Source organism: Trachemys scripta, chromosome 8, assembly GCF_013100865.1.
Source record: "Trachemys scripta elegans isolate TJP31775 chromosome 8, CAS_Tse_1.0, whole genome shotgun sequence".
In the NCBI taxonomy this organism is placed as follows: domain Eukaryota; kingdom Metazoa; phylum Chordata; order Testudines; family Emydidae; genus Trachemys; species Trachemys scripta.
In genome coordinates, this window is record NC_048305.1 from 52,346,089 (window position 1) to 52,358,268 (window position 12,180).

The following is a 12,180-nucleotide window of genomic DNA, read 5'->3' on the forward strand; positions in this document are numbered from 1 at the left end:
TCCTTCTTCTCCTTTTCCCATTTTCAGAGTGGCCTCTCCTTTAACCATTACCAAATAGTGTCACTTGAAATGCAGCATTGTCACACAAATCTAAGAATCTTGAGATGCACAGCAGCTGGGAGATGTGGCACCTTTCCATACACAAGGGTTTCATATTAGATTGAAGTAGCTATGAAGTAGCTACTTCAATAATAACAACTTCAGATTTCAAAGTCTCCCCGCGGAGTGTCTCAGGTTAGCCCCTTCCCCCCCAGGAGGAGTCCTTAGAACCACTGTCAACCTGATATTTTTTTTAATTGACTACTACTTTTAAAATTGCCATTTCTGGTTGAAATCCCTATATACAGTGAACCAGCGCCTCAGCTGGTATAAATCAGTATCAAGGGAGCTGCGCTGATTTACAACAGCTGAGGCTCTGGCCAGTATATCCTAATTTTCTTTTTAAAATATCCCTTAAGTATTATTAACTGGGGTGTTCGGCTCCCCCGTTTCTTTCAGTCAGGGAGAAAGAAACTGACACTGCAAAGGAAACAATGAAATCGCCTTTTGCAAAGTGCTGTCAAATGTAAACAAATGGGGCGGGGAGAGGGGGAGAAGATAAATATTTCAACCCAGTTGCTTCTGTCAGTTATAGTAACCTCCTGTGTTACATGTATCTATAATAGGTCCAAGCTTTTCCAGGATAAATCTGCTTTTCAAGGTGATATTGTCCCTTCAGTAACCACTCCCCTCCCTGTCTATTCTCTCCATTGGCCATAATCTTCTAGCTGTGCAGTTAGCAGTTTAAAGAACTAGCTCTTCCCATCTATCAATCCACAAATGGGAAGCATCATTCTAGTGTATATCCAACATGATTGGCTGAGACGGCTTAGCCAGTCAACGCCTGCTCTATTGGGTCTCACTTTGAAAATTATAAAATCTTTCCAAGAGGTAAAAATAGATGTGACAGTGTCATGCTATTATAAAGTGAGCTCATTGTTCATTAATGGCTCCAGATCCCTGGCTTAGTAATAACTTGCCTCCTCTACACAAAGGCTTTAGTTGTCCTGGAAGCTGATTTCATTCACCGCTATGGTTTGGTTTGGAAAGAACAGCCATTGTTTTCTATGGCTTTTACTGGATGGATGGGCAGGACCAGGTGGGAGATGCGGCTCCACAACCCACTCAGCTTGTCGGTGTCCATGTGGTTGTAGGAGCGGGGAGTGTTGGCATTGGTGAATTTGGCCCAGAGGAAATCACGGACTCTCTCCTCGACCTGCTGTAGGTCTATATTAGCCTCCAGCTTCTCTTCCTCCAGCAGGACCGTTAAGAGCAGCGCCACGTCTTTGAAGGCCGCGCTCTCATGGTCGCAGTACTTGTAAAAGATCAAGGTGGAGCCAGCCGGTAGCGACTCGAACCGGTGCACCACTGCAGCCCTCTTGCCCTCCTCAAAGCCGGTGCTCAGCTCATGATCTACCTCCAGTTTAGCTTTGTCGCTGCTGAGCGTGGCTTTACCAGCTCCGTCAATCTGGATCGTACTGGCACGGAGTGAGGTGGAGTAGGCATCTGCAATACGGTTGCTCAGGCACTTTAAGGTTTCTTCACCTTCACGGGCAGCAGTAAAGATTAAAATAGCTGGCTCGCTATGACTGGAAGTGTTGAGATGCCTCTGCAATAATTTTCGCCCTCTAACCCACAGGTAAGAGCTCTGGCCCGGAAAGCTGTCCTTCAGCTGGTTAAACCCAGACAAGAAGGCCTCCAAGGCTGGATTTTCTGGCACATGGTGGGGCTGGGAAGTATAGTAGCCATTGCAATATATGCTGAAACAAACCACAACTACCAGGACTCCCAGTGAAGCTGCAGGAGAGGCAAAACCTGTTAGAGAAGGTTGAGGGGAAGGGACAAGAGAGAGAGAGAGTGAAAGAGTCTGACATGAGTACAGTGGCATGCTGGAGGCTAGCACAGAGATATGCCTTTGTCTTCATCCATCTCCCAGACCCAAACATCTGCTTTCTAATGGAAATGATAGGCTCACCACATCAGCCTAATGATGGCCCTGAAAATGTTTAATGTAGCACTGAAAAAGAACCCTCTTCCCTGAGGGACTCGCTCTGCCACTGAGCAGAGGGCCCTACAAACCCACAGACTGAGCTATGTCCCGCAGCTTTGGAACCATGGCGTGAGATCCTACACATTCCCTTGGGAAACTTCAGTCCTTTATGTGATTTATTGCCTTTTCCCCCTAGAACTGAATGCACCAAATCCCAGTCCGACAGCACTTTTTCACAGCTGTTTTCTAATGCAGTTTTGTAGGCCATCAGTTTAGGGCACTCAGTGGCCTGGTGGAGCTGCTGGATGCTCAGCCTTCCAAAATCCAGTCTGCTTATTGGTGCCGAAATAGCTTATCTATCCAAGGTACTTATATGGTCCCTGTGCTGTAATGTCTGAGTGCCTCACCATCTTCAGTGGACTTATCCTCAACAGCCCTGGGAGGTGGGCATGTATTACTCCTGTTTTATGGATGGGAAACTAAGGCACAGAGATAGCAAGGCCCAGATCCGTATGGGTATTTAGGCCCCTCACTCTCATTGATTTAAATGGGAGTGAGGTGCCTAAATATCTTACCAGATCTGGGGCTAAGGGCCAGATTGTTAACTGTATTTATTTAGACATTGCTGTGCTCAGCATTGCAATTGCCTAACTGACTTGGAAGTCTAAATCTCATTTTCAAAAGGGATTGAGGTATTTAGAATCCTAAAAGCCATTGGCTTTCAATGGGATTTTGGCCCCCCTAAGTGCCTAAATCCCTTTTGCAAACGAGATTTAGGCTCCTCACTCAGTTAGGCAGCACAAAGCTGAGCACAGCAACACCTAAATACCTTTAAAAATCTGGGCCTTAGAGAATTGCCCAAGCTCCCACACATGCCAAACAGAGGATTGAATCCCGGTCTCCCAAGTCCCAGGCTAGCCACCTAGCCACTGGACCGGCCTCAGCCTTTTAGCTCAAATCTTAAATAAAGATTTAGCAGCTTAACTTTAGTCAACTTTTCTTAAAATCTTTGCCAGTATTGCCAAGTACAAGTACCTTGTTGGTATTTATTTTAAAGAGACAGTGGCCACCTCACGATGTCCCTCCAGGGAGAAGGGGACAAGTTACTTGGAGGGCCTTGTCATTGTTGCCAAGGCATGGTGCTGTGGGATTGGGTTATGGGGAAGGAAGCACACCTTCCTGCACAGTGAGCAGGCGTGTCCCTGCATACCTTTCCATGCCCTGGGAATTTTAGGGAAATCCCATGTATTATGGGATTGAGCCAGACGCACCTTCGTCATGGATTAGAGTTGCTTTCCATTTCAAACCCACTTCGCTAAAATCCCCAATAAACTAAATTTGCAGCAGTTTTTGCAAATCCCAGGCAAAAGCCTCCTGTCAACACAGGGGGTTAGGTTGGTATAACCACATCAGTCAGGGGTGTGGATTTTTCACACCACTGAGTGACGCAGCTATACCGATGTAAGTTTGTAGTACAGACCTGGCCTGAGAGGCCTGAGTGAAAGGTCTGAATGTGTTTTGTTATCTGATCCTGGTTGCTGACTGTTTCCACCGGAACTGTGAACAATGAAACGCACAAGGAAATCTTCCCATTCTCACCATTGCCTAAAAAGGACTTCTCCTTCTCTGGCGTTGCTTCCTGCCTGGTCTCTGTCTCTTGTGGATGGGCTTCAGCCTCTGACTTCACCGCTGTGGGTCAAATATTTAAAAAAAGGGAGATGAAGTTTGCCACTCACTAGTAAAGGCAAAAATTTGTCTAATCACACTACTAAAAATAAAGTCTGCATCCATAGAATATAAGACAAATCTGTGATACTGCTTCAGCTGCAGACGCCTCTGCTTTGGGAGGCTGTCATCACCCTACAAAGAATGGAAAGGAACATGCAGCTCTTTAAAGCCCCTCACAATTTCCCTTCTTCCCGAGCAGGAGAGAGTCCTACTCAGTGAGAATGAGCCAGCTGGGATCTGTGCTGAGCTGGAGATAGCTTCATCCCCACTCAGCTCTTTAGAAATTGCAGCTTGCCCCTGGGTCAGCTCAGCCTCCAAATCTTGGGTAGGGCAAGGATCTTCATAACATGCTCCACCAGCAAGCATTAGTGGGGATGGGGCAGAGAACTGATGAGAGTGGTTGCTTACGCAGCTAAGGTCTCTGCAATAGCTGCAAAGCTGGGTGAAATGTCCTACAAACAGAAGCTGCCCTCGATTGTGATTAAATGCTTAAAGTGCGGTTCTGCTCTGAGAAGTGTCTGTGTACGAACTGAATCTTCTCAGAATAGCTCTGCTCTCGGTGTGTACTCAGTCAGACCTGCTGAGTTTAGTGACAAAAGTATATTCTTGCTGCTCATTACTTCTGAACCAGCGCAGCCCAGAGAGAGTGAGCTAGAGCAGCAGTTCTCAGCCAGGGGTCTGAGGCCTCCTGGATGGCCCTGAGCAGGTCTCAGGCGGTCCACTGAGCAGGGCCGGCATTAGACTCACTAAAGCCCAGGTCAGAAAGCCGAAGCCCCACCGCCCCGAGCCCTGCCACCTGGGGCTGAAGCCGAAGCATGAGCAACTTAGTTCCCTGTGGCGTGGGACCCCAGGCAATTGCCTTGTTTGCTACCCCCAATGCCAGCCCTGGCTTTTTTATAGGGGTGCTGGAACAATTTGTACAGTGGGGGTGCTGAGAGCCATTGAACCAAACTGTAAACCCTGTATATGATGGAAACCACTTCAAGCCCGGGGATGCAGCTGCACCACAGCTTCCCTAGTTCCAGCACCTGTGCTTTTATATGAAGAAAAACAGTTGTTGTTGCACAGCTGGGCCTCAGAAAGAAATAGGTTGAGAACCGCTGAGTTAGTCTGTTCTGCCTTATGCATCATCAACAGGATTTCACTAGCTTTCAATCAGTCTCATTTGTGTGTGTGTCAATTTATTGAAGGTAATCCGGTTGTACGGGTGTCACTGAGGTCACACTTTGGCCTGCAGAACCTCTTCTGCTGCTGGTTGGGGTAATGATACACAAGAAGGAAATAACTAGGGCCAGTTGAACATTTTCCATTGAGAACTGTATTTTCCAATGGAAAATTGGGGTTTCAATGAAACAAAACTATTCATGAACAAAGCCCCTGGTTGCTGTGAAGACTTTCAACTTTTTGTTGGAAAAAAGAAACCTGCAAAAACTAAAAAAGAGCTTTCGTTTTACAATTAAAAGTCTAAATTTTCCACAGAACAGAACCTCATTTGCTGACCAGCTGTAGAAGCAACCATGTTGACTCTGAGGCCAGAATGAGTTTGCAGGGCTGGTAATCTGGGAAAACATCTTCCTACTTGTAAACCCAGCACAGGTGATCTGCAATCCTTGACTGAGAGACAAACCCCGCAATGCCATTCTTACAAAGCCCCTTTTCAGAGATTAACCACACATTAAGTTGAAGGCAAGGGATCTGCAGAGACCTTAAACATGGCAGCACTTTGTCGTGCAAACTACTGTTGACTCACCTTCAGTTGAGTGTCTCTTCCTTGCTGTGTCTTGGGGTCTCTCTCCTTCCTTGTTTGAGATACTCTCTTTCGTTGGTTCCAGGAAGTCTGCAGATGGAATTGTGGTTTCTTGGATTATGGGATCTTGTGGCTCTCCTCTGGGGGTGGGTACACTGTTCTCCTCTTCGGTTGGGGGTTCCCCTATGATTTTCTCCTCCAGAGCAACTGGCACTGAATATGTTTTCCTTTTACCTAAGGAAAATACCATGTCTTTGTCCAGGGAATAGTCTGGTATACTCATTGTGTTAAGGTTCAGAAGGCCTGGAGACACCTCAGTGTTTGTTTTCAGAGAAATTCCATCAGAACTCACTGGCCTTCCCTCTGAGGAATCCTCTTCATTTACTGCGGAGGGGCTTCCAGACACACTGTTTGTCTCTTGGGGACCTAGTGTTTCTATTTCTGGGGAGGTTTTCAGTTGGACAGAACCAGAATCTTCAATCATCTTTTCTTGGTGGGTCCTCAATACATTTTCACCTTCTTGGACCTGGGGAGTCCTCTCCTCCTTTCTTCTCATCAATTCTTGGGCCGGGTAGGCTGTGGGATCAAAAAGTCAAATACTGTTTATTTTCCTTAGTATAATGGTCAAGAATACTGAGTTGCCCACTAGTTTTCTACAAACTCCCACCAAAACTCCTAGTCCTATACGCTCCAAAATTGACACACAACAAGAATGGGGATGAGATTCCCATGACCCCTCACCACCAATGAACTACACGGGGCCAGCTTCATAGAGGTCTCGACCTGGCCTCTAAATTTGTGCCTGCCACTCTGCAAATACAATCATTTGTTCATGCTAATGGTCCTGCAAAGTTTGGATCCTGGCTATTTTAGAAATTTACCCCTCTTTCTGTACTCTACAGACCAGCCAGAACATATAAATGGTCACCGAGAGTCTTAGGTGGAAGTCCCTTGACTCTGAAAGTATAGTCCATCAAATTGCAGAATATGTCATAAGGCCTAACTATGTATCTGGGGTTTCCCTAGTTGGTATGTCAAGGAGAAGAGGATGTAGATTATGTTTTGTGGTTTGGGGAGTTTCTACTAGTGGTGTTGACATGGTAGCAGATTGATCTGAGTGAATTCAAAACATTTCTTTGCAACTACTGTAGCTAAAAAATATAACTTGCTTCTGCTATATTTCTGATCCTTATTCATTGACTTTCTGTGGCTGTTCTACCAAAGAATTTAGGTTTGTTTGCAGAAACAGAAATTTAAAGCAAATATTAAAGAATATTTGCACAAAGGAAGTTTTGAACTCGTAAATATGAGTATCTGTGCCAGGAACTTGAATCTTTGACTTCCAATCAGAGAACAAACAACAGGTATAAGTGAGCTATAGGATCTAGCAAAACTACCCAACATGGTTCAGATTTCAAATACTGAATATTTGCAACAACTTGCTCACAAAAATTCTTTTAGCATCAGTGTGGATTGGGTAAAGTGATCTTATGTGTTCAGGAGTTCTTTGGGGGCAAGAGGGACTGTCATTTATCTGTTTTACTCTAGCGCAGTGGTTCTCAAACTTATTTGATTGCGCCCCCCTTCATTGTGTCTGTAGCAGTTTACGCCCTGCACCACACCAGTACATATACCGATAAAAACAATCAACTTGCAATTCTCACTAAATTTGAAAAACAGTAAGGCACTGATTCAAACCTTGCCAACGATCCACTGTAATAAGAGCAAAAGCAACACTGCAATTGTGGTTGATGCTTACAATTAAAGATGCACCCAGTGTCATAGCAAACGGATTAACATACAAATGACAACGACTCTGTATAATGCTATTCATAATTACCAGAAATCTGTCAAAATGCACAGTGCCATCTGAGGACCTGATATGTTTGGAGGAATCAGCTTTGCTAGTTATTCATTGCTGTGGGTAAAACGTGTGCAGTTTTTTCCTCCTAAAGCTTCTCAGCCCTCCCCATCTCCCCCCTCCCCCATTTGAGAATCTCTGCACTAGAAAATAAAAGTATGCAGTATATATAGAAACAAAAATAAATTGTCCAGTTAGGCTTCTGAATACCCAAGTTGTGCACAGGTAATTGGTGTGAGGATCATTCTGGTTTACATATGCAAAATCTGGGACCAGCAAGCTAGAGGCCATGTGTTGAACAGTTGGTATATTATGTGACCAGCTATAATTTCCTGATCTCTGGGTTCTGTGGAATTTGGATCTCAGAACTGAGCCAATTCTTCTTTGTATGGAAAACATGTCCCCTACAGGGGTTCTGGAACAATTTAATAGTGGGGGTACTGAGAGACATTGAACCAAACTGTAAACCCTGTATATAATGAAAATCACTTCAAGCCTGGGGGTGCAGCAGCAGCACTCCCAGCACCCCTATTTCCTATGGTCCCCTAAGTCCACAACACACTCACTTCTCAAACATAACCATATTCATGTTCTTAGGGAAACTGGGAACTTTAAATTCAGCTCTGCTTCCATTAGTTAGTTTATCTGCAATAAAAGTCACTTTGTTAATTGCCCCAAATATTGACCAGTGGGACCCCTGCCCACCTCTGCTCCCCAAGATTAGACTTTCATTTCGGTGCTTGAAGCTTGATTATTTCAGAGGTCAGGAAGAAATTCCCTTCTATTCTCTACAGCAGAGCACAATTAGGTAACTGTACTGCGTTAATGTGCTTGGAGGTGCAAGGTGGAAAAGGTTCTCTTGTTCTGAAGCACTGGGCATTGATCATTGTCATGGCTAGAACCCTGAACATAGGATAGGTATCTATGGTCTTGTCAACACAGGGATGGCTTGTTCTCACAGGACTCTGAAATTCAAACCACTAGGTTTGCTTTAAGTATGAGAGAAACCAGTAGTGACTGTCAGGGGCTTCCTTTTATTCAACGGGAAATACAGAAATGAAACAGGCTTTTTCCTTTCCAGGTTTTAGTTTCATTGAGATTTTCTCTTCTGGTGTGTCTGAAAATGCAGTAGCTAGGGACTATAGTACTGGAGACATGCATGGAACTCCCTTAAGACTCAGCGTTTCAAGGAGAATTTTGTTTAAACACAGATGCCCCAGCAGCACACCCCCCCCCCCGAATCCAGCCCATCCCTGCAACAGTTCACCCACTGTGCCTCCACCCTATTCTTAAAGGGCCAGCTCCCATTTCTCTTATTATATCACTAGTAACAATGACAAATACAACAGTACACAAATATTCAAAATTATGATTAAATATGAACCTATTTCTAAAACATCTATTCCAGGGGCCTCACATTCACTTACTCCGATGAGGATCCTGGTCTCCGTTTTCTGCCATTCTGTTGATCGTTTGGTGTTTTGGTTTCTTGACTAGATTGTTACACTTCCTGATTAGATCATACAGATGCCTGCTATCTTCTTTCTGATCCGAGTAGCTTGATTAGTCTCAGCCAGCTCGTGGAGACCATCCCTTGAGCCAACTAAATACAAAGAATAAAGCAATGACTCATACTGGGAAACTTGAGAGCTTCCCCACCACCACCACCAAAGCCATTAATAAAGCTGTTTGGAGCTGTGTGAGGCTGTTACCTTTATGATGGAATATACCGAGATGCACCTCAGATAATCAGTGACATCTGAAGACTTCAGGCCTAGTGCTGTTAACAAGCAGCTAATATGACTGTAAAGATGTTCAACTGGGTCTATATGTGTGATCTTCAATTATGTTAAGATAACTTGACTGGAAAAAAAACACTTTTGCCCATGTAGACAGATCCCATGTAGACCAGGCCTAAGCCTTTATATCTGAATCCCATTGGTGCAGCGGTGATTTGGGAAGTCGCACTGTACCTGTCAGTGCTGTCTCTGTGGTCAGAGGACTTCAGTCTCCAGGGCTGTCGCACCAGCAATTTAATCCACTCATTTAAAATATGTTTGAATCAAACTGCCACACACAGAATATAAATGCTAGGGGGTGGGGGGAGGGTGCTGAAAGGAAAAGGAAAGAGGAGGAATGCCTCTTAACGGGCCAAGGCGCAAGAATGTGAGCCTGGCTTTTGAACATCACAAAGGCCCTAAGTGAGGGAAGGACACAAATAACACAGAAGAGCAATGTGGGATTCAGTTTCTTCATGTAATAAAGTTTTCTATCGTTTCAGTTTCAAGATGATGCATTTTGTGATGCCAATCATTTATAGTCAGCACTAGTGAGTAATGAATCCTGTCTTCAGACTTGGCTAAGAGGAATGAGTAAGTACTGGGCAACTGAAAAGAGAAACTTTCCCTGATGGCAATCGGCTTGCATACAAGATTTCTGCTTAGTACAGAATCTATATGCACAGGACCAGCAGTCTGTGCCTTCTGTGCCTAATACAGAGTCTAATAAGATACTTCCCCACGCCAGATGGCCTTCCGTCTCTATTGTCATGCCTTCTAACTGAAGGCAATACCATATTTGGAGTTAAACAAACAAAACTGCTCCCTATGGAGGCAAGTGGTCAGATTTACAGCTTCCCCCTTCCCCCCGCCCCCCCCCCCCCCGGAATTTCTGCACTCTGCCCCCACTCCAACCCACCAGCTTTTGATTCCTCCTTTGTGTTATTTAAAAAGAGCAGGAAGTGAGAAATTAAAAGTAACTCCAAGAGTTGAACACTTACTTGTGTGGATTGCAGCAGCTGCTCTTAGCGGGGATTTCTTAGCAGAGGGGTTGTAACAGGCGGATCCAAACTGCTCCCTACCACAAACGTCCCAAGGACCCTTCAGTTTCGATATTAGAGGGAAAACAGATCCTCTCAAAAACACACACCCATAAGCTCTTAATCCTTCCACTGTCAACGTGACAGTGAACTTTGCACCCAGCCAAGGTGCCATAATGTGGAATGCTGGGATATGTAGTTCTGCCCCCACTCTTCGCCTACAGCCACGTTTCTTTGAATGAATAGTCTCTAGTTGTAGATCAGACAGTGGCTTTGTTCTGATTACAAACATGTATTTTCAGGAAATAACTAATCTGTTTGGACTTATTTACAGAACTAGAGTATAGAGCATCCTTCAAACAGACTGTATCTCAAACCACTTTAGATGTTAAATAATAGAATTAAATTTATTACAGCAGCAGCAGCAGCATGGCAAACCAAAGAGAGGTAGCCTCCTTGCAGCTCAAGTGATACTCAGATGGATCTCTAGCTCAGTCCTTAAGTTGGTCTGGCTGGATGTTCAGTCTATGTCTATCATTCATGACCTTATCGCACCACCGAATTACCATCAAGCAACCTCCAATTCCAGATTATAGCCAGCTCAGTATTAACCTGTCTCTATGGGACATTGAGCAGGTGGCAACTGTTAAATACTTAAGAAGCATCATAGACAGTGCTGAAGGATGCTCAAAAGATGTGGATGCTTGTATAGCTGGAGCTACTGCCATATTTCAAGCCCTTCAGTGATCTCTGTGGGGACGTCATGACATCAAGCTTGCTATGAAGCTGCAGATCTATAGAGCCATGTTATACCAACTTTATTGTACAGCAGTGAAATGTGGACACTGAGGAAGGCTGAAGCGAGTGGATTGATGTTTTTGATTCTTCATCAGCTGTTCCATATTAAGAAGCAGAACAAGATCAGCAATGAAGATATTAACTGAACCCAGCAACTGTCTCTGTCAGCCCTGGTGACTTTCTTGGTACAGACCTATTATTAGGATGGAAGACCAATTAAGAGAATTACAACAGAGGGAGAAATTATTAAGAGGCATAAGGCAAGGGAGAAAAGAGGTGATTTATGTAAGTAAAAAAAAAAAAAAGACAGATGCAAAGACACTAAGACATCACACTCTGGGCCATGTCTCCATGGAGTCAGTTCCTGTGGGCTGAAAAACGAAACTAGAACTGGCCAATGGGGGATTAGGCAGGGAGTGGTTCGCAGAGTGATGCGGCTGGAAAATCACTGATCTGTCAGTATGTACAGCACTGGCAGTGTAAAACAAGAAAGTGGGAAAGAAAAATCAGAGAAGCCAAGATTTATTGTTTTATTTTCTGGAACCCGAAACATCCCCATTTAGAAAATAAAGTGTCCAGCCCTTTTCCCAGTGGCTTTCCTTGCATAGGGTCACTTCATTAAGCCAGCCTTGTAGAAAACCAGGCTCCAGGCTGGAGTAGGGTTACCATTCATCCGGATTTACCCGGACATGTCCTCCTTTTTGTGTTAAAAATAGCGTCCGGGGGGGAATTTGTAAATCACTAAAAATGTCCGGGATTTCCCCCCAAGGCAGAGCAAGGCGCGGCTGGGAGGGATGCAGGAAAGTCAGCCGCTTGCATGGGGCTCTGGCAGCCAGAGCCCTTCCCCCGCAGCTTGCTGGGCTGGACTCCGGAGCAGCTGTAGAGCTCCTCCTCCCTCCCTGCATTCTGAGCCGGCCGGCCTGCCGGGCCGTTTGCATCGGCCTCGGCAGCTCCTCCTCCCCTGCAGCCCAGCGCCCCGCTCCGGCAGCACTGTGCAGGGGCAGGGACCGGGTTGTGTGTTGCACTGGGGAGCGCAGCCACGTGTCCGGCTCCGCACAGAGCCCAACACCATGTTCTGAGTGGCAGGGTAAGGGGGCCAGGGGGCAGGAGAAGGGGCAGGGAGATTTTGGAGGGGGCAGTCAAGAGACGTGGGGGTCGGGAGTTCGGGGGGGGGCTGTTTGGGGGGGGGGAGAGGGTGG

General features: G+C 45.4%; 1 protein-coding gene across 1 annotated transcript; it reads right to left on the reverse strand.

Annotated features, from left to right (window-relative positions):
• Positions 1 to 590: 590 nt before the first annotated feature.
• LOC117881956 (torsin-1A-interacting protein 2-like) lies at positions 591 to 10,353 on the reverse strand. Its single transcript, XM_034779842.1, has 5 exons — positions 10,145 to 10,353; positions 8,793 to 8,968; positions 5,508 to 6,080; positions 3,629 to 3,718; positions 591 to 1,854 (listed from the first exon to the last, which is right to left on the reverse strand). Exons 2-5 carry the CDS (start codon positions 8,824 to 8,826, stop codon positions 1,070 to 1,072), a joined length of 1,482 nt encoding a protein of 493 aa, XP_034635733.1. The 5' UTR covers positions 8,827 to 8,968; positions 10,145 to 10,353; the 3' UTR covers positions 591 to 1,069.
• Positions 10,354 to 12,180: the final 1,827 nt, after the last annotated feature.